General features: G+C 37.4%; 4 protein-coding genes across 7 annotated transcripts; 3 read left to right on the top strand and 1 right to left on the bottom strand.

The window, feature by feature from the left end:
- Positions 1–7586: 7586 nt before the first annotated feature.
- On the top strand, positions 7587–11150 carry LOC133710525 (VAN3-binding protein-like). 3 transcript variants are annotated; one of them, XM_062136613.1, is made up of 7 exons: positions 7587–7969; positions 8314–8421; positions 9135–9558; positions 9669–9896; positions 10239–10288; positions 10508–10565; positions 10734–11150. In XM_062136613.1, the coding sequence occupies exons 1-7, from the start codon at positions 7670–7672 to the stop codon at positions 10949–10951; spliced, it is 1386 nt and encodes a 461-aa protein (XP_061992597.1). In that variant the 5' UTR covers positions 7587–7669; the 3' UTR covers positions 10952–11150. The 3 variants fall into 3 exon arrangements, with proteins under 3 accessions (XP_061992597.1, XP_061992598.1, XP_061992599.1); XM_062136614.1 differs by lacking the exon at positions 8314–8421; XM_062136615.1 differs by lacking the exon at positions 10734–11150 and having other exon boundaries at positions 8311–8421; positions 10508–10573.
- A 926-nt stretch (positions 11151–12076) lies between these two features.
- Positions 12077–14224, bottom strand: LOC133712220 (protein LIFEGUARD 4-like). Its single transcript, XM_062138338.1, has 4 exons — positions 13751–14224; positions 13540–13653; positions 12890–13047; positions 12077–12460 (listed from the first exon to the last, which is right to left on the bottom strand). The coding sequence occupies exons 1-4, from the start codon at positions 14001–14003 to the stop codon at positions 12266–12268; spliced, it is 720 nt and encodes a 239-aa protein (XP_061994322.1). The 5' UTR covers positions 14004–14224; the 3' UTR covers positions 12077–12265.
- A 3357-nt stretch (positions 14225–17581) lies between these two features.
- LOC133712210 (chlorophyllase-2) lies at positions 17582–19619 on the top strand. The gene is made up of 2 exons (XM_062138328.1): positions 17582–17930; positions 18845–19619. Exons 1-2 carry the CDS (start codon positions 17655–17657, stop codon positions 19529–19531), a joined length of 963 nt encoding a protein of 320 aa, XP_061994312.1. The 5' UTR covers positions 17582–17654; the 3' UTR covers positions 19532–19619.
- Positions 19620–20011: 392 nt separating this feature from the next.
- Positions 20012–25453, top strand: LOC133712670 (uncharacterized). Of its 2 annotated transcripts, none has more exons than XM_062138780.1 (5): positions 20012–20126; positions 23723–23831; positions 23993–24110; positions 24205–24357; positions 25011–25453. In XM_062138780.1, exons 2-5 carry the CDS (start codon positions 23824–23826, stop codon positions 25203–25205), a joined length of 474 nt encoding a protein of 157 aa, XP_061994764.1. In that variant the 5' UTR covers positions 20012–20126; positions 23723–23823; the 3' UTR covers positions 25206–25453. The 2 variants fall into 2 exon arrangements, with proteins under 2 accessions (XP_061994764.1, XP_061994765.1); XM_062138781.1 differs by lacking the exon at positions 20012–20126 and adding an exon at positions 21758–22140.
- The last annotated feature ends 1221 nt before the right edge of the window (positions 25454–26674 follow it).

Raw genomic sequence — 26674 nt, 5'->3', positions numbered from 1 at the left:
TCGAAATAAGAACTGAATTCCCATGTTTCTGCACTAGTTATCGAAGTCATTAAAATAATAGGTTGCTCTACCATGTTTCATGAAGCTATGATTACCAAGAGCATCAAACTTGGTATGGCTAATAATTGCACCCTCTACATCACCACAGCAGTTACCATTACCAATGCGGGCAGCACCCCCATATTGCCAGACCTCAGAACTCAGAAGCATGGTGTTTTTGTTTTGGACATTAGAAGCGAGGTGTTCTAGTCATCGATCCACTTGTATATATTGATAGCAACGAGCCAGCTATCGCTATAAGTATACTGCTAGAAAATCTAATTATTAACCGCAACCTCTTCTCTGACAGAAAGAAAAAAAAAAAGAGAGAGAGAGAGAGAGGGAGTAAAACTTGATCCGATAAAAATAGTACCGCATATGTTTGATTTATTAAATAGTGTAATTATTCAATGTAATATATAGTCAAGTTATATGGGAAGGAATGTGATTTTTTCAATATTACAATATTTAAGAATAAAATGCAACTACATTGTAGAATGAGAAGAGAATAAACGAGCTAGGGTTGATAAAGGAAATTTGAGCAGGCATTGCATATTTTGTTGTTACTATCAGGATTTTAAAAAAAATACTACGTACGGACGTACCCAGATATTCCGCATATGGTTATTTAGCCTACTGTGCACAAACTTCCATATGAAACATTGAACCTTTAACATCTACATATAGTCTCTCTCATTATTAGGTCTTTAAGTTCTCACTTAGCAGTAGTAAAGTGTTACTTGGCTTTCCCATTAAACAAAAGCGGGAACATTCTGCACCCAAATTCAAAGACTCCCACCACCATTTACACACTTCCACAGCCCATATATTTGACTACCTCAAGACCCTTTTTTCCACTATATTTAAAGTACATGCAAGATCGATCACCACAAGGGCAGTATCGGAAAAACAAAAGGGCAACTCGGGGGGATCGAGCATGATATCAGAGAAATGGGAGCCCGCGCTCTGCACAGTAGTGTTGTCCGGTTCATTCACGAAGAAGAAACAAAAGTGTAAAAGAGAAAAGGGGTAAAGCCTGTGACCCTGTCTCTCTCTCTCTCTTTTTTTCCCAAAGCTTTTGATCTGCGAAATCGAAAGGGTTTAAAGCAAGAAGATGATGACGCAAGGCAAAGGCACGCCACCACGCACCGTTTTGGCAGGAGAGGAAGGAAGGGGACCCCGAAACAAAATCCACAGAGAGACGCCTACTGCATGCTAAAATAGTATTACCGGAATCACTGCATGCACTTCCATTGTCAGGGGCTGGTTTCTCTTACATGTTTTGTCTCCGTAAGTCTGAGCCAAGAACTGAGAAAAGGGTCAGGATTATTGTTCACATGGCATTTTTGGTCCTACTTGGCAGTCATCTATGGGATCGTTGTGGGGACTGGGGACCTACATGACTTGGATCGATGGATCATGTTGAAATATCTTCACGGGGAATGTTAAGGAATAGTACTCATATACCTATTCACCATCGGTGTTATTTTACATTCGGGTTACGGGTTACCTAGTACATGTTTCAATCTCGCTATCAACTACTAAGTAACAGCAGAAGTGCTCAATGAAAAGCCTCTTCATGTTTGTAATATGCATTTCGATGGAACACTGGTAGCCTCAGACATATTTTGTGTAAAAATTTCATAAACATTTTATGTACTGAGATATTTACTAAATTGATGAATTCTTAACTTTTGATACAATTGAGACCCACCTCAAATACCCATGTTATAAATAATATCTAATTTTTATGTCTCTTGAAGTCTTAAATGATACAACTGTGCTACAAGTGACTAATTGTACGATAGTAAAGATTGTTAGATTATTTTGAGTTTGCTCCATTTTTTCTAACAAAGCTAATGAAATTACACCCAAATGATTCTAGTCAATTTTTCTAATTCTTTTGCTCCATTTTTCTATAATTATATAATTTATGAATTAGACATGTCACAACATTCCACCAAACACTTTCTCTGTCAATTCTTTCTTACATTTGTATGTTTAAAGGGGAGGTTGAAGATTGTGTGTTTGCTTATGATGTGTAGGTGATTGATACCTGTGAAAGATTATGACAATGCACAAGGGTATTTACAAGTTATATCTATTCACAATTTAAGATTTTAAGGACCCATTAACAAATTAAACCTCAATGAATGTGGAAATAATGGAAATACATAAACATCCTCAAACCTAATTATTTCTTGCATATGTATGTTTAAAGGGCAGGTTGAAGATTGTGTGTTTGCTTATGATGTGTAGGTGGTTGATACATGTGAAGGATTATGACAATTCACAAGGTTATATACGAGTTATATCTGTCAGAATTTAAGATTTTTAGGACCCCTTACCAAATTAAACCTCAATGAATGTTGAAATGGGGATACATAAACATCCTCAAACCTAATCATGCTAAATGCAGCACCAATAATGTCGATCTGTACCAAGTTGGAAACAAATGTAAGAGATGAATTAATTGCTGGAAAACCAGTACAAAGTAGCTTAAGCTAGGTAGACAGAAAATATGGTGAAAGAACCTAGGGCTAGGGCCAAGAGCGAAAGAGACTAGCAAGAGGCCAAGAAACAAAGGACGTCGTTGAAATAGGTCTCTGCCCTACATTTTTGGTCCGTACTAGTAAATTGAAATTCCTTCTGTCTTGACAGTCTTGTTCAACAAGCATGATGAGCTAGTTGATCGAGAACTGGAGGAGACTCTGATCAGAGTCATCAGAAGAGGCTGGGCCAGTGAATTACTGGAGCAATATCATGAATCTTGATTCTTTGCCGTTGAAGGCTGAAGCAAACCACGGACAGAACGAGATGATTATTTCTGAATTCTGATGGGTGTGTTTAATTTTGTATCTACAGCACTGTATGGATCGGGTCGGCCAATTATTATGCATGCACGTTCTACAATTCAAATTTTGTTTTACATGGAATAAGCGGATTCAAAATTGTGTGAATAAGATTGTGAATGAGCGGATGCCGGAAAATTCTTTGGTCAAGATTATAAGAGCAAGTGCACCCGTAGTCAAGAAAAGGCAAAGTCGAGAAGTCAAGAATTCGACCAGTCAAGCTACTATTCACTGCCACTGGACATGGGTTTGCACCCGTTGTTTTTCTTGCCCGGTCAACACTGTTCACTCTTTTCACTGTTCATACTACTGTTCGCGTAATTTATTGTTTATCAGTGGGTTTCACTATTTAAATTCACTGTTCATACTACTGTTCACGTAATATTACTGTTCACCCATGACTGCATGCAGGACGTCAGCCACGATCAGGCCTTGCACAAGTGCCATCTGGGCTTGGCTGGTCAGGAAAATAGTCATGGAATTGACTATTTCTTTGGCTGTAGTCATGAAAGGCAAAACCTTGCCCAGTTAAAAAAACTCCGGTGGAAGCATCATAATCCATCTCAAGGTCATATAGTCAGATTTTTCTTGACTATGCCCAGTCAAGATATCACCAGTGGACTTGCTCTAATGTACGGTGTTATAAAATTTTTAGTCATTTGGTGACCGTGTAATCATTATTGTATTCTTTGTATATAATCATTTTTTTCAAGCAATAATTTTAATTGATCCACTTTGAGAGTTGAAACGCTTTAAAAACATATATATTTAATTTAAATGACAATATAGAAACTTTATAAACGTTAATTACTTACAATTAGAAATGAAAAATGATGTAAAGATCACGCTAAACTACCGTGACAAGCCCTTCCATATTCAACAACCACATCGACAAGAGGAAATGTGATTCCTCCTCGAATGGATGGGTTTTTCATACCAAAGGACTTGCATTTTTCTTCAAGAACTTCCATTTATTTGTCCATGGATATTTTAGTAATAAAGCTAATTTATTGAGAATGACTATTTGGTTTATAACAGGACTATCTTCCTTTCAATTTGGATTTCTAGCTTATAGTTAGTTAGTAATGAACTTAACAAGAACGATCCACTCATGCCCCAACCAATTGATATTTACCTCTTATTCATGTTAATTTTCATTTCAAAAAACTAATGTATTGCGGCAAACTTGGCAGCAAAAAAAATACAAACAAACAAATATCGGGTAACTCTAATGTTGAGTCACGACTATTGTCTACGATAGTAGAGCTAAAATATTCATCCACCTTATTATGATGCAAATCACCTTCCACATTTTTTCAGTAACATTCGGAAGTTGTCAATTAACATTCCTATTTTAGCATGATATTTTTTTTTTTGTGTGAGAAGGAAGAACTTTTATACGTAAATTAAAAGCGATGGGAGCTCTTCTAATGAAGATCACTTTAATGAGGACTAGTTGATGACTTTCTAATCAACTGTTTGAGAGTCCCCCTTTTTTATTACATTACGGCAAATCAACTGTTACATATTTATGTATACATGATTATTTCACTTCTGAAAATTTTCTTCTAAATTGTTAATTGTTAAGGTACCAAACTATATTAAATTAATTGACGAACCAAATTTGTCAAACATGAACCGTTCATATTTATAATTGATAAATCACGATTATGAATGTCTTAATGATTTTTAATTTGGTTGAAAAATTGCATAAATGATTTACATATAAATATCTAAACATATAACGGTTGATTTGTGAAAATGTGATCGAAAAATTAATCTCCTAAAAAGTTAAAAACTAATCTTCATTTTAGTGGTCATCAATAAAACCTCTCTCCTACAATAATAAGGAGATAATGAATCGAGGTGTTATGAACGCAATGATCTATTTCCTCACGTATTCTGGATTACAAATATTTCATCAGAGAAGATTGACATGAACCATCAACAATTGGGGTATTCATTATTCACTTTTAATTCTCTGGCCTTGTCTTATGTCACATTTAAGTTCATAATTGAACAACAACGTCTGATAAGAACAGTACGCAAGTTATGTAACATACACACATGAATATGTCGTAACAACCATACTATATAATGGTCAGAATATCTACCATGGCATGTGAGAAATGACTACTGAATGAATACTGGATAGGATTCACAAGTACCTTATTTTCCGATGAACAAATTGTTTAGTAGAAACAGTACAAAACAGAATTCTGAACGTGATCAGGAACATTTACCAAACTCAATCGATCACACACTAGAGCAATGGAGGCCTCTCTTCGTCCAATTCATATACATGTGGAAGCTGTGAGTCGACTGCCAATGATTGATCGTCGTCTTCATCTTCTTCTTCTGCAATCTTCACCATTAATCATTCAATTCAATTCAATTATCAGTGAAAGCGGCTTAATGAGATAACCTCTATCGCAGGTTCCTTCCTGGATCATAAGCTCTCCTTGTCACTCGTTGTTTTGTCTTTTTGGCCCCATTTCATTCAATTCTCCAGATGGATACAGTTCACTGCCTTCGTCTCGGGACCCTTTTAGCTCCAAATGCCAACCCTCTATGTTTTCAGACTTGTCACACATTATTTCTTTCTTTTCATAAAATCTATTTTGTTTTGTTTCTTAAAAATACTATCTCTATAATTGAGTGATTGACCTCAAAATTTTTCAGGCCTTTCAGGCTTTCACTGAACTTTCCTAGAAATAAATAATGAATATGGAAAAATATGACCATGTGAAGAAAACGAGAGTCCACCAAAAAACAAATACATATCAAACTAAAATCATTGAGTTTCCGCCAGAAAACAAGAGAGTCCACCAAAAAATAAAATCATTGTTCATCGATCAACTCCTCTTTTTTAGGGACGAGTGTACCTTCCACCATTGAGTCGAATGCTCTAGCTGTTATTCCATGCTTAGCAGATGAAGGGATGAGTCTCACTTCCAATGTACATAGATAGAGCACTTCAAACTTAGATATCAATGTTTTGGATAAAAATATCATTCAATATGTTGAAGTATGCTCTAACCACAATTATTGTGATTTGTGAAGTCAATTTTGTTATTGATGTTATAGTTTCTACTAGTAATGCGCAAATGCTCAAAGACCTATAAAAAATGTACACTATATTTTAACTTATGTAGCCTTGTATTTTGATTCGTCGAGAAAATGATGAGAAAGAGAGTTACGTAACCAAAAAATTATGGGTAGATCCGTAGATGACAAATCTAACCAAAATAGTCATTTTCTCAAAGGTATCATAATCTCGAAGAGGCATCAAAACAATTTCGAAGTATCTTCCTCATTGATTAGAACAATGTGGGTCTTCCCATTTTCTTTACCAACAGTTACCAGAAAATGAAACTTTTTGATTGGGCAGCGACAAGTCAATGCAGTTATTACACACGTAAATAAAATTAACCGCCTTGCTACTCACTCCTGATTGGCCTGACAAAAGTTGCCAGCCATACGATTTTAACTTTATCGTACAGTAAAATACCCAACGCGGCCGATTTGCAACATGTGTCTTTCTCTGTTTTCCAATTCCACTTGCTGTCACACTCACTCACTCACTCACAACATGCTTACTCTGAAAGAGTTACAAAATATTATAATAATAAAATTGACACAATAACATGTTAAAGTTAAAGTTTTTAGCCTCATAAATTTTAGTTTTTGCGTCATAATTAATAGCTTTTGCCTTTTGATCTTTTCCAAAATAACATATTTTTTATTAATAAAAACTTAAGGAAAAATTTCACAAATGGTCACTCAACTATAACTCATTCGACACTTTGATCACTAAAGTTTCAAATATATCACTTTGGTCACTCAACTATTAAACTGCCAATCACTTTAGTCACTTTATTAATTTTTTTCATTAAAAAAAATTATTTGGCACAATATTAATTATATTTTCAACCAACCAATTGTGAAAAATTGAGAAATATGTATTAGAATGATTGGGAAAAGTGATTAAAATGAGAAAAAAAATACTCTTTGGGTGACTAAAGTGATTGACAGTGTTATAATTGAGTGACCAAAGTGATATATTTGAAACTTGAGTGACCAAAGTGTCGAATGAGTCATAGTTGAGTGACCATTTGTGGAATTCTCTCTAAAAACTTGGACAAACCTTTCACTCATTATGTTCTTCAATCCATAGGTTACATGGTGTTAACTTTTGGGTCTATACATTCTTCATAGCTATATATTGAATCATATGAAATTTCCCGCCTAAAAACAGTTTTCTCTAAACTTACAATATTTTGGACACACAGAATGCTTTAGTATTGACATAGACAACTCAGATCACACCTTTAAACTGAAAAAATGTTGTTTTTGCTAACCAAATAGTCTCATATTTATTACTTACTCACTTTAAACTTTAAAGGACAACAAAAGGCTTAAGGTAACTTTGGATTCTCATACATAATTGTTTTTTTTAATTTTTAATTTTTATGTTTATATATTTGCATAATCTTAACATATTTAAAACTCCAAAACGCAATGTATATATAAATTTCGGTACAAAATATGTAAATACCCTCTTCTTCTTCTTATTATTTTTTTTCATTTTACAAAGCTGTAATTTAGTGAAAAAGAATATCCAATTTAAAGAAAAGCCAATGCCGCCGCTTGTCTTTTTCTCTCTCTCTATAAAGCCACGACCTCCCCATTTGTGCATAGAACTCTCCTTTAAAGCCCTTCACTTCCTTCCCCCCTCTTCCATTAAAACCACCCACTCACTCTCTCCCACTAAACCCATGACCGAGCAGTGGCGACCCGACCCGGCCCACTCCTCCCTCTTCCGTCCCCCGGAGACTCCCCGCGAGCCCATGGAGTTCCTCTCCCGCTCCTGGAGCGTCTCCGCTCTCGAAGTCTCCAAAGCCTTGGCTCCACCCCAGGGCCAGCTCTCCAAGCTCAACCTCAACTCTGACACCACCGCTATTCCCGAGGACTTGGCCGGCGAGTTGGAGGACGCCGCCGCCGTCTCCGGCAACCCATTTTCGTTCGCTTCTTCCGAGACTTCTCAGCTCGTCATGGAGCGTATCATGTCACAGTCGGTAAGTTCTAAGAAGCAGAGTGAAACAGAGTCGAGACAATATTGCGGATTTCTCAGTTCTGTGGTTTTTGGCTCTGTTTTGTTTAATCTGATTGCGATTTTCTGGTCTATTCTCTCTCTTCGCTTCTTTTTGTTTTTCTCTTTGTTTTCTTTTAGCTTTCCGTGACTTTTTATTTGGCCTTTCTCTCGTGTTTGTATCTGAGCTCCGGTGGGTTCTTATGTGCCTCGTTTTCTTGTTTTTTGGGTGACAATAATACAACTCCCATTCTTACTTGCAATGTCAACCTTCCATTTCCGGGTCTTGTTCTACTAATAATTACCGATAATTTTCCTCTACTACAGCAGGAGGTGTCTCCCAGAACTTCAGGCAGGCTCTCTCACAGTAGTGGCCCTCTCAACGGTTCCCTAACCGACAGCCCGCCGGTCTCTCCTTCCGAAAACGATGACGTCAAGGTCTGTTTCAATTGTTTTCTGATCATGTATGAGTTTATTAAGTTTTTTTTGTTTTTTGTTTGTTTTTTCACGTTCGCCGGAAACCACCGTCCACGGTGGCCGGAATATGACACGGACACGACTAGAGGACAAGGACAGTTGTGTCTTGTGGGTTTAGAGCACGAAAAGTGTGAGAGCCTGACGCAAACTCAGAACCGGTCGAACATAGTCCTCAGCTTTCACACTAACCAACGCCCTATCACCAATTGTTGTGTCGTTCCTGTTTTCAATGCAACCTAGATTTTAAGATTTTAGCTTATCAAATTTGGAATGGTTGTAGACTTGTAGCTTCAACATTTACGCAAACAGTGTTCGTTTTGTTTTTATTTACATAACTACCACTCTTCTCTGTTCTTCTCCCACCATCCATATTGGTCCCCCAAAGTTCTGATCGATTCAGTTTCCAATCCGCACGGCGTGGGATGACACCAAAATCTGTTTCAGAAAATTTATTAACCTCCATATCTACTTGTAGACCCAGTTCTTGGTGTTGCTCTGGTTTGGGTAAATGAGTTATGGACCCCCATAACCAGAAGTGGGCGTGTGATTAGTACACTGTTCATGATCCACACTCTGTTTTGGTGGTTTTGAAGAGTTCTGTTTCATACCAAATTTGGGGTCTTTCAATCAATTGATGATGACCCAAAACAAATTTTGTCCTTTTTTCTCTGCAGTATTGTCGCTCCAGCAATCACCACCTCAACAACCAATATAGAGCCGCCACGAACGGCGGAGTTACGGTGGCTGCGGGAGGTAAGACGGTGGGGAGGTGGCTGAAGGACAGGAGGGAGAAGAAGAAAGAGGAGGCGAGGGCTCACAATGCACAGCTCCATGCTGCTGTGTCTGTCGCCGGGGTGGCTTCTGCCATTGCCGCCATTGCTGCCGCCACGGCAGCTACTTCCGGGTCTGGAAAAGACGAGCAGATGGCTAAAACCGACATGGCAGTGGCCTCTGCTGCCACGTTGGTAGCTGCTCAATGTGTGGAGGCGGCTGAGGCCATGGGTGCTGAAAGGGAGCACCTTCACTCGGTTGTTAGCTCCGCCGTGAATGTCAGGTCTGCCGGGGATATCATGACGCTTACCGCCGGTGCTGCAACAGGTAAAGAATGCTAATTTTTGTTTTGTGCTGTTGGGTATAATTGGAAAGTGGAAATTTTGTCTGGTGGAATAATTCTAATGCCATTTGATGCTTGTGGTATGGGATTGCAGCATTGCGTGGTGCAGCAACATTGAAGGCCAGGGCGTTGAAGGAAGTCTGGAACATTGCGGCGGTTATTCCTGTCGAAAAAGGGAATGCTGTAACTGGAAATGGAGGCAGTAATGGTAATTCTAACAGTAGCTTCAGTGGTGAACTTGTTCCTGAGGAGAATTTCTTAGGCATTTGCAATAGAGAATTATTAGCCAAAGGTTGTGAGCTCCTGAAGCGCACCCGCAAAGGTAAATTTTTGCAGGCAGTAACTTTTCTTCACTGAAATTGATGTATGAGCATGCATCTCTAGATTCAAAGTTGGAAAAAATTGATTTTCTGAGTTCATTTAAATGAACTAAACCGATTCTACGTGTACTTTAAACTGTCTTTGAATTACAGTATAGTAAAGCTAGTGAGTACTAATTTTGTTGTCATTGTTGATGAAGAAAATGCTTTCTTTTCGCGTGAATTTACTTGAACTAAAATGATTCTGCGACTATTGGAAATTGATCACTTTAGATTGTTCTTAAATTCCTGTAGAGTGAAGTTACTTAGTACTAATTGTGTTGTCTTTGTTATGATTAATGCAGGAGATCTTCATTGGAAAATTGTTTCTGTTTATATCAACAGGAGCAGTCAGGTAAAGCTCCTAGCATGTCTGATTAATTGCTTCTCTTTTAACATTAATTGAATCAATTATTTGGGCATCAATACAACTTTTCTGGTCATGAATGTGTGAAACTGTTGGGATCAAAAGGTTCCCAGCAAAAGAAGAGTAGTATGATGAAAGAATTGGATCTAGTCTCTCTTTTCTCTTTTTGTGTTCTCTTTAATTAGATTGGAGCTTCTTTTTGTGCAGGTTATGCTGAAGATGAAGAGCAGGCATGTTGCTGGGACCATCACCAAAAAGAAAAAGAGTGAGTGAATTGCTTTTGTCTTTGGCTAATAATTTGATGAGCAGAATGGAGGTGTGGGGTGGGGGTCTGCTGCTTCTGTATCTTGGGATTTGCAAAAGCTAGCTTATCAGTATCACTACCAGATCAAAAGGGTTCATCTTTAATTCCATCTCCTTTTGATTTTTGCAGATGTGGTGCTGGAGGTGATTACAGATATGCCGGCCTGGCCCGGTCGCCACCTTCTCGAGGGTGGGGAGCACAGACGTTACTTTGGTCTGAAAACGGTTTTGCGTGGGGTGGTGGAGTTTGAGTGCCGGAGCCAAAGGGAGTACGACATTTGGACTCAGGGTGTCTCAAGGCTAATCTCCATTGCTGCAGAAAAGAGGAACAATAGGCATAGAGTTTGAATAGCAGCATTAGTAGTAGTAGTCGTCGTCTGTTGAATGTTTTTGGTATTTTGGCAGTGCTTATTATTGTAAAAAGGGTTAAATTAAAGGTATAAGCTATCCAAATTGGTCTTCTTTAGTATTGTGGATGGAATATATATATTTTGGACTCCACTTTGGGTTTTCTGTTTTTTAGTGGGAAAGAAAGTGATTGGAATGAGATGAGGTAGCAACACCATGTGATTCAAGTCCTTGTTTAAGACACTGTTGAGGAAAGAAAAGGGGTATCTTGGACTGAAGGCAGTCAAAAAAGAATGGAAAAGAATCTCAGTTTGAGTAAAGAACAAGATAGAATATAAAGACGTTGTCCTGATTTGTGGTTTTGTTTACTCATGTGGGGTTTTTAGCTTTTGACCCCTACTGGGTTTTGGACTTTGTTTGAGGTTTATAAGATGCTGTGGATCTATCTATGATTGTCTTGGTGTGTAATCCTTGCCCTTTATTAAGTAAATTTGTCTGGATTAAGTGGAATGTTGCAGGGCTTCAGAAATATTTAATTTAATTGGCTGAAAGGGGAATAAGAGGCTGATTCAGAGAATGTGCTTGAAATAAACTAGTGGTAAAGACGATTGTCTGCTCTTAAACCTGGGTATTGTATACAAATATAAATGGCCTCGTTAGTCTTTAGATTTATCAAGATCCTGTGCCGGAGGCCATATAGTTGACACGAACGCTGCTTTCCATGATAACAACAGCATTAGATTTCATTTCTTTTTAGTCGACATAGATAGAGTCGCTTAGTGCCAGTTGTTTAGATGATGCCTGAATCGAACTAGATGGACTAGTTTTTCGCTTGTTACTCTCGATTTTGTATTTCTAATACAATACTGGATTGCATAGAGAAGCATCATTTGAGCAAAACAATGGTATCTGGTCTAGTCTTGTAGAAGAAGACTGCAAGATTATGGGCGGAGTACAGCATATAGAATACAACCGAGTTTTTGGTACTAAAAAGTGGGCGGTTTTGAACTTATTCTAGTCCCAACTCATTTTCTCATATTGTACTCACTCACTAGTAAAGCTAATCATAGAGCGATGGAAATTTTGCCATAGATGTTTAAAGAGAAAGAAGCATGTACAATAAACTGAATGCAATTGAAATCAGCTATTATTGCAAAAATGTCTGCATAGTGCCATGGTATGATTACACCGAGCAAGGGATGTTACAGCAATTAGATAGGGTGATGAGATGAGAGAATTACTGAAGTTAGGATCTACTCTTGACATTACTCTGTACTGGTAACTGATATTTACTCTGCAGTGGTAATTAACTCATTAACCGAGCAAACGTAGAATAGACAGAAACAGCATGACAATATCGGTATATATATTGAGAGCTCCCATGATGTACTCATCGTAGCTCAGGCGCTTGATGATGTTGTCTGTGTCGTATACAATATAAGCACAGGCCAGAATCCCTGACAAGGCTGCAAATATAGTCTTCGATAACGGCCCCATAGGTAAGAAAATCTGTTGTAAATGTAATCCATTGCAAACACCATATTAGACGGACAATTAGATTAATCAAGAGCTGATTGAACTAAACATAAACCTAAGAAAAGAGCTAGAAATGCCGCAGTCAAACACGCATTCATGGTGCCGGAGCTTGCTGTTTAAGGCAGCTCCTCGAACAACTTGTTCCCAAACTTTCAAGGAAAACCACAAAACATATGGACATGCTTAGTAGCTTCATGCCTAAACCAAAATGGGAGGGAGGAAGATTGTCTTGCAGACAGTTATACATACATGTGCATTTTGTGATTCTGGAAAAGTTCTTTGGGAGAGCAGATCATAGATGCTTTCTCGATCAGAGGAAGCATTATTACGTGCATTTACTTAAGTACTTGGGCATTTCCAAATTAAAATGTGCTTCTAACAAAATGCTACCGGTGTAATTACCTGAATGAGGGCAAAAGTGAAAAGCATGAGCGATGCAGCGAATAAAAATGGTCCAAGGAAGGCGAAATCCGCTCCTCTTTTGACTGCCCAGAATGTGTATGCAGTTAAGCCAACAACCACCGTCAGCGTCAGAATCACAGCCAGCATGACAACCTTCCCTGTTACCAACAAAACTTAAACAGTCACTCCAAAATTCTAAATTAGTTACTACATAATCCATGTCAAAGACTTGCATACATATAATTTATATTTTCCACGCCCCTTTTGAGACTCCGAAAAAATGGAAAAATTCACTTTCTTTTCTTACGAATTAGGGATGGCAGATATATCCATTGTTGATAACTTGTCAACTTTCTCATCTCCTCCCTCTCTTCCTCCTTGTAACGAGGGAGGATTAATATTTAATAGTGACATTTGCGTCATTAATATATTTATTACCATTGCAGATAAACAAATCGTGAAGATCAATACACATATTTAAATCATGCACTTTTATGACAATTTTAATTTTCTATTCACACTCACATAACTAGAATCAACAATTTGAAGAGTTATATGAGAGGGTCAAGGTTGTAATTTTAATTCTTCTTTAGAAGAAAAAAAAAAAAAAAACAATTTGACAAGTTATGTTAACCGAAATTCTTGTTTACCTTGTTTATATGAACAACAGACCCCGATCACAATCGCCTCAGCAAAGGTAAACAAAATAAGCAGCAAATAATTCCAAGGATGCTTGTTATGCAACCACCACAACGAAATAGCAACTGCACCAACAAACAACACCACAAATCAAGAAACTGAAAACCTCAATATTGATAATCAATTATTGTTGAGGAAATGAAAAATGTGACATGAACTTACTGGCTACGGTAAGGATAATGAGGCATACGAAGGTGATTAGTCCTTCTAACGTATGGAAGAACTTGGAAATCTCTTTGACGGTGACCACGACGGCGGCGACTGCGACGGTGAGAGCCAGCTGGCAGCAGATAATGCTGTAAACCTTGCGGATGAAGGCCCAGCGGAGCTGAGGCGTCTCCATCTGATTAGGGTAAAGTTGGCCATTTTTTTGGGCCTCTACGTCGGTACTCTTCATGAACTGTGGTAAACCCATTGATTAAGATTGATCTATGCAATTAACACAGACGGAGAAGAGATAGAGACCCCAAGGGATATTAGATTGTAATAGCTATAGAGGTCTAGGAATTATGACGACGGATTTGCCTTTTGTATGAGAATTGATCGACGGGAGAAAAAAGCGTAGGAATGTGTGGAAAAAATTTACTCTAGGCTACACGGTTTTGATTATGAGTCTTATCTTTTCTAAACTTTTCTACTAGAGAAATTTTTCAATACTACCATCAAACCACTCAGTGAGTCTTTTTTTTACCTATATATTGCTGCTCCCACGTAACATTAGCGGACGCGTACTATCTATACATGGTAAATATGTATCATTTTAGTTTTTTCTACCAAGTGAGAAGCGCGTAGCAAGTATTTTCTTTCTTAAGCATAAATGCCAAACTTATTGAGGATGCGAAGATATCCATTGTCTAATTTTTGGATGGTAGTTACTTAAGAGCTTGAATTAGTGTATAGAGATATATGTGTTTCAAGTTTAATAACATATTTTTCTAGTACCGTGAAAAATCAAGCGTTACATATTATTAAATTGACATACACGCTCGAAGCTAAAATCTCAAGGTACAAGAGTTTAGAAATATGGAGATTTCAATTCATGAGCATGTTATAGGAAAGAGAGCTTCTATTCATACCTCCTAAATTGGTATTTGGACCTCCCCTTCTAATATTTACACAAAACTTCCAATCTTGCCATTTCTTGTAACCACACAATTTTTTCCAATACAAATCTACTAGTAATATCTTTTTTTTCATCACTTAAAACTCAGTTCATAGCCATAACTTAACACCATTCACCTTGTAAGCTTGGATACTCTTATGAAACTCCTATATCTTAATAAAACGTGCAATTTACAATACCACAGGAGGACTATTATCAAAATCAATTTCCCTAAACCCAAATCAAGCTAGCAACATAGTCTACTCTAGCAGAAAAAAAAAAAAAAAAAAAAAAACCATAAAAAGAGACCAAGATAACAATTAACGATCAACTCCATGAAGTGAAGCAATTAAGCCAAACTAGAAAGAAACAAAAAGAATAGGAAATAGAAATTGCTTTTCGATCATTATTTTCTCGATTGTCTTCTCTATATTTTTTGTCCTTTATTCCATTTTACAATCTTTAACATTCTACCTTAATCAAAGTTGCCCAATAATCCTCATGTATGGTTGTAAGAGAATGAGGGAGGGGGAAAGGGGGGAGAAGAGAAGGTGCAGATTTTATTTAATTTTTTTTTATCTTTCATTTTGTTCATTTTTTAGAAGGGCAAAGCTGGATTTAAAAACTTCCAAAAATTGTTGGAGGTCTAAATACAATTTTAGGAGGTATGAATAGAACTTCCCTATAGGAAATGATCAAGACAAGTCTCCAGTCTGTTAAGCTACGTATTCCACTATGTTCTTTTAATGTATGAGAGAGTAATCAGTATATGGACGTGCACTTGCACCAACAGAATTATACAGTTGGATAACATCAAGTACATTTTTTTGTTATTATAAATAAAATTACATATAAATATCAACGGTTGAAATCTGTTGGATCTGATGATTCACTTGCATCGTTAGTGCATAGAAGAATTTCTTTAATGTAAAAAAGGTAAAGTTTTTCCTTTCAAAAAAAAAAAGGTAATGTTTTTAATTTCATTTAGTATACCTTTATACTAATATTTAAAGAAATAACGGAGATTGGATAATTATATTATGGGACCTATTGCAATTCTTTCGCTCTCGTTAATTTCAATGAATAAATAAGCTTTATTTTCTTAACTATTTGACGATTGAATTTTTTTTTTTTTGAACCAAGTAATTCATTCTTCTCAAGCCAGAATGCCACGGATACATACCTTCCCTTGCCAAACTCAAGGGCAAGTTTAGGACGTGGTATGCTAGCACCACCCATTAGACAACTAGTGCTCACTTATTCAGCGAGCCTAAGAACTATGAAAATTAATACATAGCAATTAGGCAAAGTTCAGAAATAAAACTAAACTAAATTTTCTCCTTGCCCATAACACTTGGGCTAGGAGGTTTGGAAGGAATGTAGAAGTGATTTTCTGAGTCGATCCTCCTGGATCCCAAAGCCGAAACCCTGAAGAACCCGAGCCCAACAGTTTGGTCCACCAAAGAGCCCACAACCAAAGGGTACTCTTATCAGCAGTGAACACCCCAAACCCCTTTGATTTGGGCACCCAGACTAATTCGGGCCACCAAAATGATCTGGGCACCCCCACTTCTGCCTCGTTGCCCATCATGGATGACGCTGCCGTCGTCCATTGTCCACCTACTGCAGAACTGCTCGCAGCCAGGTCCTCAAACCAGATTGCCTCTTTGACGTGACCTGTTTTCCCCACCGCCGAACTCGACGCCATGGTCGCACTTGTAGAGCGGTGCACGACAATCATCGCCGTAACCATCTTAGAATTGAGATCCGAGTATCTTGCCGCCGCCACTTTCTTTGATCGAAGATCTCACTGCACTTTGTGTTGGACATCTCGCCCAAGCCATTCTTGCATCATAGCCCAACCAGAGACGGTCATCCTCTGCAACCCAAGCCTCAATCTCCACCCAGCGGCTGTCGGAATAGCTAGTGACTCATCAGAATCACCACATCCACACAGGGCTTTGAGGCGTCCCCTCGCCGGTCGGATTTTCCAACTGATCGCCGGCCGCAAATTGTTCTCCCTAATGAACTCACTCCAACAAGGGCTGTTCTCGGAGAGGTGCAAGACCATTCGCACCCCGGAATGTTGCAGATCTGATCGGGTGTTCGTCAAACATGGTTGACGTTGGAAAGCTACGCACAAGCTACTCGTTGGGGAGAGGATTATTCCGCTTAGGGTCGGCGACTTACTCCGATGTTGGGACCCAATGCCGAAGCGGCTAGGGTTTAGAATTTTCTCCATTTTTAGGCCACGCGAAATTCTATTTGACGATTGAATTAAGACACAATCGTACGAATTTATTGTTCCGTGTTAAGACACTATGTTTTTAGTTTTTTTGTCTAATTACAATAATGTTCCTTAGGAACCTAGATCTCTAGTGTCTCCGGCGTAATACCAAAAGAGGATCTCAGCTACCTCTACGTATTTAAATGTATAATGAATATGTCTATTTCTATTTACCACTGTGGTTACTACCACTATCTTCTTGTCTATCTATAAGACTATAAATGGCAACGGAAGGGTATATAACGACCTATTCTGACTTGTGATGAATATATTATCTCGCCCCGTGGACTTAATCAAAAAAAAAAAAAAAAAAACCTAATTTTCTCTACCACTGACGAAATACATTGAATCTTTGGGTGTGTTTTAGTTGGCCCAATAGAATTGGACACTGTGCGGCAGTTCCGAATTTAGGCACACAATAATTGGGTACGTATGAATATCCAACTTGTATGGAATAGTAGTTCAATGTCATTGACAATATGTTAGGCCTCAAGACCCAAAAATAGACATCATGTTAGGCCTTGAAACTCCATCCATACCAAACCAAGATTTTGCATTGTAAATATCTCAGACAAACTTTCCCGTCGTCACAAGTGGGGCTATAAATACCACTACTCAAAAGACCAATGTAACTTATCCTTTGATATTTATGCTCCAATTCCACTGAAAGACAAGTCATGTCTACTTCATCTTGTTCAAATGTTTTTGAGCTTGGAAAGTACAGGGTAGAACTCCAAACAGTTGAGGCAGCAGAGTCTAGTCGATGCTGCAGCACCAAGTCTTCTTCAAGTGTTTCGGTCCCGCCTCCGAAACCGCTTTTGATTGGCTTGCCTTGTGAAGCTGGAGAGTTCCCAGTGCTGCTTCTCCTCCATGGTTTCCTTCTCTCCAACTCTTTCTACTCTCAGCTTATCCAACACGTTGCTTCTCATGGCTTCATCGTCATTGCTCCTCAGGCTAATACTCTCTCTCTCTCTCTCTCTCTCAACTTAATGATGTGAACACTTCACAGTTCTTCACAGTTTTGTTCAATTCCGTGACTTCAGTTTCAGTCAGACATGAATAATCAATTAGCATATATATTGCCTTGCCAATTATATATTGATTGGGGTTTAGATTTTTACCATCTAAGTGGTGAGGTAGTCGTTAGAGTCGCCTAATGTGCTTTGCATTATTATTGTTAGCTTTTGATTGATATTGTCGGTTCGTCATCCTCTTAAGCTTTTTGAGTCGGGTGGTTGCTGAAATTGGTATCAAAAGCTTACAAACTTGGTTTGCACATTCCTAACTAAGTTTTTAAACCTTCATCTTCATTCTGCACTTCTTTGTTGGTTTGCGAAGTTCGCGTGTGATTTGAATAATATATCTCTTTCTTTGTATTTTTTTTTTTTAGTTAAAGGTTTTAGATTCCTATGCTTTGTCTAGCAACAGTGGCTCATATGCAGACAGTGTTCATATCCAATTTTCCTTCAAGTCACTCTCAATTATTAATGATTGCCTTACTCTGCAAGATAGAGGCTTTTAGGTTCTTTAAGGTAATACAAGAAGCAAAATAATGGAATGTGCTTTCTTTTTCACTAAACAAATTATTGAAGGCAGAATTAAGTATCATATGGAAATGTTCAGTTGGTATTGTATGAACTGAAAAGAACCAAGTGGCTCAATATTCCTTGTCAAAAATGCTTGGCTCTAAATACTGTCCTTTTAATCTGTGGTCAATTGGTCATACAAGTCCAAAAATCTCTATTTTTCCTTCGTCCTCTACAAACTAGAAGGCCTGTGTTCACATTATGATGTTACATGTAGCAATATTCTAGACCAAAACTGGTTACTGGTTACTGATAAGTAAATACTCTATGTGGTTGAACAGTTGTATACAATAGCTGGATCAGATACAAGTGATGAGATCAAGTCCACAGCTGCAATAACAAACTGGTTATCAGAAGGACTTCAATCCTTGCTTCCACCCCATGTTCAAGCAAATCTAAACAAGCTAGCACTCGCCGGCCACAGCCGCGGAGGCAAAGTTTCTTTTGCTCTAGCATTAGGGAAAGAAGGCATCACTACTAGCTTGAAATTTTCAGCCTTAATAGGCATAGACCCGGTTGATGGAATGGACACAGGGAAACAGACCCCTCCACCAGTACTAACCTATGTCCCTCATTCTTTCGATCTCGATGACATGGCAGTGATGGTGATTGGTACTGGTTTGGGTGAAGTGAAGAGAAACCCTCTATTCCCTGCCTGTGCTCCAAAGGGTGTTAACCATGAGGAGTTCTTCAAAGAGTGTCGAAAACCGGCTTGTTACTTTGTGGCCAAGGATTATGGGCATCTTGATATGCTTGATGATGAGACAAAGGGAATTAGAGGGAAGGCTACATATTGTTTGTGCAAAAATGGCAAGTCTAGGGAACCCATGAGAAAATTTGTTGGAGGAGTTGTGGTTGCTTTCGTTAAAGCCTATTTGGGAGGGGATATGAGTGAACTAATGGCTATAAGAGAAGGAGGGCATGAGGCTGCACCAATTGAGCTTCAAACTGTTGAATTCTTTTTGTGAAACTCAAATGGTTTGATTATGTATGTAGTATTTCTTTTTTTGACAAAATGTACCTGATACACATGAATATAGTTGTGTGTTTTATTAACCTCTAAGCCTTGTGATTATGAATTTGAAGGCTCTAAGATTGAACTAAAAATACATGTGGTCATTTAGACTAAATTTTGTTCAACTCTCATATCATTCATTCGCATAGTTCACCTGGTCAATTATTGACAAAAAAAAAAAAAACTATACTCAATCACTGTTTGATGTAAATTTAATAATTAAGAACAAAACATCTTAATTTAAAAACAATTTTTTTCACTATTAGATGTAAATCCAACTATAGTTAGGCAATCAATTACTGATCTGGTGAACACGCTCGACTCGCTCGCCTCTATTGAGAGTAGGACTTTATAAAACCTTGGGCTTTTGAAGCGCGAGGTGTATTGGGTTTTACTAAACCCTCTTTAAACCCCAGGAATGAAATTTATCAGACCCAAAAAGAGAAAATATCTTAAGCTTTAGCTCGGCAGTCTCCGCCACGGCGCCACCCCTCTTCTCACAATTTCACTCTCCAAGTCCAACCCAACTATCTTAAATTGATAAAGAGGTATTTACTTCTTCTGGGTCTTATACTCCTTCCTCTATTTCCTTTCTCTCTTGAGTTTCTAATGTTGTTATGATATTGTCTCTGAATTTCTCCCGTTTGATTTTAGAACTGATGGGTTGATGACTTGCTGAGTAGCCTGAATTGGTGATTGTTTAGAATTTATTCAATAATGGGCAGCTGAATTCATTCAGTTCCTTCGTTCTTAATTGAGTTAACTCTGATATGCCTAATGTTGTAACCATGCACTAATGCAATTGTTCATAGTTTTTCAGTTATTTTCTTTATATTCTGTTTTTAGTATTTACAATATGCCTTGCTTCAGTAGCTGGTATGCTCTGTACTCAACATTGCTCCAGCTTCTGTCGCATTGGTGTGCTGTCGAGGAATCCCATTTTGCTTTTGTTGGTATTGTTAACTGCTAATAGAACTATGTTTTTATCTCTTCAAAGTTGAGTTGTTTTCTTTTACGCATCTCATTCTGTCTTGGTTCCATTCCGATCCATAACTACCAGTTACGAGCAACATGGATTGTTTTAAAAGTGATTTAAGCAATGCCGTTAGATTGCTTCAGACAATGTTATATATTCCCAAAAGCGTTCGAAGCAGGCTGCCCTCCTTTTGCTGTGAGAGCCTTTTGGATTAATGGTTTATATGTGAGTAGTATTGGAATGGAACTTGTTTATGAATATGAGGTATCTCTGGTCTTGTATTCATTTGCTTGAATGCCAATTTTCCATGTGGCTAGTTTTAAAGGGGTTGATTGGGTTGTCAAATGTTCATATGGCTAGGTTTAACGGAATGGAACTTATTACTTTATTTATATAGTTAAGTGCTATAAAAATAAAAACCTTCTACACGCCCGCCTAGTTCCCTAGGCACTAGGCTCCTGGTCACCGCTCGACTAGCGTTTAGTGACTTTTAGAACATTGCTTGATATAGAGGAGTCTGGAGGTGGGTATTGAAAAGAATTGTCTTGTTTATATTTGTATATACTATTCTCTACTTTTTGGTTCTGCAATTTCTATTTTTTCTTTTTCTGCAATTTATTCCCGTTCCTCATAGTATTAGCTTATGAATTTACCAAGCTGTTCTAGTGCCTATCAACTTTTGTCCTTTACCCTGTTTTTTGCTCAGGTTTACTTAAACTCTCTCTTGGGCTCTTAGCTAGCTTATCAGAACATTACAGTGGATTTAATCTTGAATTGTTTTGTGGATTAGTCTCTGTTTCCTTCTGTAGATGGGGATTTAGTTAAACAGAAAGTTGAACTTACAGAACAACTGGAAGCTTGTTGACGGAATTTAGTGTATTTAGGCCATCCCCAAATGGGTTACCACACTAGCCAATTAGCCATTATCAGTGTGATATCCCGAATCCAATTTATCTTTTCAATTGGGTTTACATTTTTGTTCAAGCAATTAAAGATTTATTTCTTTTACTTATATAGTTGTGGGTGCTTTTGTTTTACTTGTTTTTATATTTCAGTTTTTCATTTACTTATATTAATTGTTCTTGAGTTTATTTCTTTTATTGGTTTGTTTTTGGGTATTGGGTTTTAAATGAAGAGGATAAGATTTCAGCTTTAGAGGGCTGACGAGAAGAGGAAAAAAAAAAAAAAGCAAAGAAAGAAGAGAGGAGGAGACGGGAAAAGAAAAAGAAGAAGAAAGAAAAGAAGGGGGAGATCAGAGGTGAGGTGCAAAGGAAGAAGAAAGAAAACAGAGGGGAGGGGAGCGCAACTATTTGAAAAAGAAAGAGGAACGAGAAGTAGAGAGTTTGGGGCTTTTCTCAAAGGCTGCGAATTTTAGGTATTTCTAAATTGGAGGAGAGTGAAGCTATAGAATTGTGTGAGAGCTTCGATTGAATTTTAGAAGAAGAAGAAGAAAGATGAAGGAATGAGAATGAGAGTTTGATTTCCTGCTCTTGAAACTGAATTGTGGGAAGGCCAAGGGAGGAAGTTTTCAGAAGTGATGGGTTTTCGTCTGGGTTGTTTTGTATCTATCCTTGTCTTGCTTTACTGTGAGTGACTTCTCTACTTTGTTAATTGTTTTATTTCCTTTATATCCACTGCCTTGCTGCTGTTAACATGGAATGTGAGAGTTTGGTATCGATAAAGGGTTCTGTTGGTTGTTTGATGTCATGGGAACTTACTGAATTTGTTGATTTTTAGTTTGGGTGCTCTTTGCACGATGCTTATCAATTATATTGTATTGGTACTATGTTGTTTATGCTCTGTATCAATTGAACTGTTTTGGGTTTTGGTTTCGGTATAATGATTGTTAAAGGAGCTCTTGGGTTTATTGTTAGCTTTTGAAATCAGCCTTGATCTTGTACTGATTCAATTATTATCTGTTGTTTTGTGTTGTTTGAGTGCTTTCTATCTTTTCTCTGAAGTAGGGTACTTGTTATTATGTTCTTGTTGATTATACTTTGTTTAATAGCACGGTCTTTAGGTTGTGAGAATTACTGTCAAATAGCAAAGTATTTCATATATGAATTTGGATTGGGATTGGTTCAGTTTTGTTAGTTTTGTCTGTAAGTTTCACATATGTTAGCTTCTGACTAGCAAGATTAAGCAAGTGCTCACTGAACCCTGTTTTGTTTTCTTCCGGCACTTATTCTTGAGAGTTTAGGTTTTCTGCTAAATCCCATCTGTTTTGCAAATGACAATTTTAAATCGGCACCGAATGTTAAAAGAAAGGTACTTCTCTTTGTATGCCAGAGAGTTTCATTGCAGACTCCCTATTTGTTTAGAAGAATTATTTTGGTTCTGTTGGTTTTAGTTTTAAGCCTGTTGTTCCTTGGGTTTAAAATTGGGAAAGGTAGCTTTTGCTGCTCCTATATTCAGCACTTTGTCGCTACGGCTGTGGCTCACTATTTTTAATTTTTTAATTGTTTTCAGAATACTTCTTTTCTATCGACATTTAGTTTGTCATCAATTTTCTGATTTCAAGTTTCATCCATATTCTATTCTCATTGGTCTTTTTAATAACTAGCTTTATAGATGTGGAAATAGTGATTTACTTTTTAAAGTCTCTTGCTTTATGATTTTGTTTACTATATTTGTTAAAGTCTCTTGCTTGGTGTTTACTTGCTTTCTGTTGCTATTTGAGTACATGAGTGGTGATCGGTTTTCAGTGGTGTAGTGGTGGAACCATTTCTACAATTGATTTCCTGATTTGTGCGATGGGAGCACGAAAATTATATATTATTTTAGAATCCTCTAGCCAGTAGGAGAGTGGTACTGGCATTTTGAACTTGTTAAAAGCACGATGAGTAGCATCATTCACAGTACAATTTACCCATTGCTTAATCTATCTTCTCTTCATTCACTGTACTGAGGACAATATAGCGTATTCAAATTTCCAGTTCTCGATACTGTGATGTGACCAACGAGCTCTTAGGGTATATAGGTACCTAATTTGATGATATTTATCACACTGGACACCTATCAGTTTCTATAAAATGAAAATCTTAGGCTTGGTTTGGTCTCTATAATTTTATTTATTTTTGTTAAGATAGGCATTGTGTTTAGCTTTTCCTTTAGCTGATTTAGATTTTGGTTACTTTACTTTTACTTTTAATTTTATTGTTGAAACAGATTAAAACAAAAAACCGTCTGAGTTCTGACTCGTTGCGGATATTCGGAACACCCTGTTTTGCTATAGTTGGATATTGGTCTCAGGCTCTGATCTTGGTGAAATGAAGATGTATGTCTTAAATTTCTATGTTTGGTTTTTATTACTATTGGTTTTTATTTACTTCCAATCAGGTTCTATGAATGACTGCATTTAGCTATTATTTAAAGTTTCTTTTAACCACTTATTGGCGGGAGGATTTTATGAGTTTCAAATTTTACAACTTCTTGCAGACTAAAGACTGATGTCGGAGCACTTGACAATTTTGAAGTGCTCGAATTCCTAAAATCTAAAGGGGCCTCAAAGAATGATCTATCACGGGTGGCAAGAGTTACACAATCGGAGTATAAGGTTGTGATGGAATTTTTTTTTTTATCACCTATATTGTATTCTTAATTCCACATTGTAGTGAGAAAGTGATGTATGGTTGATTTGCGTTGTTTAGGTTTTCGATTATTTGGTTGATACTCCTGCTGGTACTCACACAAGAGAGAGTGTTGAAGAGTTCAAGGAGAAGTGTAGACAATATGACCTTGGGAATGATAAGATCCTCAATATTATTAACACTAGGCCAGCTTCAGTGGTTGAAATATATGCGGTGTGTTATTACTATTTGCTTCTACTTCGCTGTTCATCATTATTTGAGCTTTTCTCTGTGTTTTTTTCGTTTTTTCCTTAAATTCATAATCTTGTATCATCTCTCCTGGTGAGGCTCTTCTATTGGGTTTATGTCGTGACTTATCTGCTGTAATTGAGTTTGTCTTTATACCCTGCATTGTGGGTGGAGTAGGCACTGTATTAGACTGGGATTGAGAAAATAGTTTAGAACTTTATAGCAACTTTTGCTTAAAGAAAACTGAAGAGTGGAATGTTGTATCTTCTATTTCTTGACCCTGGATTCACTTATTTAAATTCTCGCATAACTGTTGGTATAACCCATTGATATCAGAACATGATCGACCCTGTGTCCTGTGACCAGTGTGCTCTTCTCCTTACTAACATGATAATTGGTGAAGTCTATGGCTGTCAGTGTCCAATGTCTATAAGGAATAGCTGTCTTCCCAAAAAGGACCATTGAATGGCGTAGTGTGTTTTCCTTCTTGTTGTAGATCTAAGGCAATCTGTTGCCAAGGACCTGGTGCAGCGAACCTTATATATTTTGAATGCCCTTGATATAATGTTAATTATGTGTAAGTTACGAACATGTGAACTTATTTGCACAATTTGTTTATCTTCTATGATGTTTCACAGATCGTGGAGGATAATGCTGATGAGCTAGTAGAGCTGGTTGCAGAGGTCTTGACTCCTCCAACCGTCGCATCCCCTAAACCTGAAGCCGATACTAATGACATTGATGCAGAGACCATGAACGTGGAACAAATTGAACAAAATGATGGCAATAAAGAAAAACCTGAATTTGGGGAAGTACCAATGGAGACTAGTTGATGTGGGTATAGTATTGACCATTTTGTGAACTCAAAATCACATGTCCAAGAGCCTTTAAATTTATGATGAGCAGCTATTGTTTATCTTATATGTTGACAGCTGCTTTGATGTTTCCAAATGAGTCGAATGTGTGTGATTGTAAGTAGAAATGATACTGGATTTAGCATTTCTGGTGTCACAGGAGACCTCCCACATTTACTGTATTATGTTTCCTTCGCAGCATTATTTGTCAAAAGTTGTTGAATCCATTTTCATTTGCTTGAAGTAATTGCAGACTGAAATTGCTAGTTCAGTCTGGGTTTTGCCCATAAATTTTACTTCTAAAAGAAAATAATAGTTCATTGCTCCCTAAAATGAAACAATGTTTTCTAGGGTTATAGCCCTAGTGGTAAGGAAGGGTGGGTATTGGGTTATGATTATATTATATCAGCGTTCGATTTCCCTCAAACGTGTTCCCCAAAAAAAAAAAAAAAAAAATCTAGGGCTTTTAGTTAGCTATTTTTGTTTTTAATCAAATAAACCAATTGGCCCTTTGTTCGACAAATAATACTATAAGAATATCTCTTAGTTCTAACTTTTCTTTTTCCTTGACATCTGTCATTCATAAAGTTACACTCACCACAAGTAACTTCATTGCTAAGTTCTAATCCTTTGAGTATTTGCTTGATACAAACACACCTAGTAAATTGTACCACTGTAAAAGGGAAGTAACTGAGAAAGTAGCAATACTTGGGAGTTGGGAGGCAAGGCAAGTTAAAAAAAAAAAAAAAAAAAGCCAGAAACTAAAGACTAGCAAGGCATCATAAGGGAAGGTTAATTCTATTTAAAAATAAAAGGAAACAAAATCCCGCTAGGAATCAATCTCTCCTAGTCTGCTCTGGTAGGGAAACACAACAAAACCATATTAAACCTGCATCGAACTTATCAAAAATTTCCCAAAAACGAAAAACCTATCAAACCCTAAATAGCTTTCTTGGCGTCCTTGATTCTACTGGAGATTACAACGCCCAGCTTACTTCTCTCAATAAGGTATATGTTATATAATTAGCCTATTAGTAATCAGTGATTGTATTATTCTTGATTTGAAAATCGATAATATGTTGGCATGAGTTATACAACTAATGCACATGAATTTTCAACCTAGTTTTCTGTATCCAATTAGGATTAGATTTCCCTTAGATTAATTAGGATTTTATAAATACCTAGTTATCCTCTGAGATTTAATTGTAACCCTAGCTGTAGGTATGTATATCTTTATGACCGAGGAGGAGGCCAACAAGAAGGTCTTGCAGTACGAGAATGTCCTGGTGACAAACAGAGAGCTTCATATTCTTAAAGGCCCTCGCTTTCTAAACGACATCATCATCGAATTCTACTTCCTCCATATTTCTAATGCCCTCCTTCAATCCCATGAGTCGTTCCGAGATGACATCCTTCTGGTTTCGCCTGCCCTCTCATTCTTTCTGCAG

Source organism: Rosa rugosa, chromosome 5 (assembly GCF_958449725.1).
Source record: "Rosa rugosa chromosome 5, drRosRugo1.1, whole genome shotgun sequence".
Lineage (NCBI taxonomy): Eukaryota > Viridiplantae > Streptophyta > Magnoliopsida > Rosales > Rosaceae > Rosa > Rosa rugosa.
Note: the sequence above shows the minus strand (reverse complement) of the source record. Positions and strands in the feature narration are given on the sequence as shown.

Bases quoted from the DNA above. Each gene is read 5' to 3' on its own strand.
- LOC133712670 (XM_062138780.1), top strand. The intron at 24,111-24,204 runs GTTGTGATGGAA...TGCGTTGTTTAG, and splicing joins TTACACAATCGGAGTATAAG to GTTTTCGATTATTTGGTTGA. The intron at 24,358-25,010 runs GTGTGTTATTAC...GATGTTTCACAG, and splicing joins CAGTGGTTGAAATATATGCG to ATCGTGGAGGATAATGCTGA.
- LOC133712220 (XM_062138338.1), bottom strand. From the start codon at position 14,003: ATGGGTTTACCACAGTTCATGAAGAGTACCGACGTAGAGGCCCAAAAA. The intron at 13,654-13,750 runs GTAAGTTCATGT...TTGTTGGTGCAG, and splicing joins CATTATCCTTACCGTAGCCA to TTGCTATTTCGTTGTGGTGG. The intron at 13,048-13,539 runs GTAAACAAGAAT...TGTTGGTAACAG, and splicing joins CTGTTGTTCATATAAACAAG to GGAAGGTTGTCATGCTGGCT.
- LOC133712210 (XM_062138328.1), top strand. From the start codon at position 17,655: ATGTCTACTTCATCTTGTTCAAATGTTTTTGAGCTTGGAAAGTACAGG. The intron at 17,931-18,844 runs GCTAATACTCTC...GTGGTTGAACAG, and splicing joins TCATCGTCATTGCTCCTCAG to TTGTATACAATAGCTGGATC.
- LOC133710525 (XM_062136613.1), top strand. From the start codon at position 7,670: ATGACCGAGCAGTGGCGACCCGACCCGGCCCACTCCTCCCTCTTCCGT. The intron at 9,559-9,668 runs GTAAAGAATGCT...ATGGGATTGCAG, and splicing joins TACCGCCGGTGCTGCAACAG to CATTGCGTGGTGCAGCAACA. The intron at 9,897-10,238 runs GTAAATTTTTGC...TGATTAATGCAG, and splicing joins CCTGAAGCGCACCCGCAAAG to GAGATCTTCATTGGAAAATT.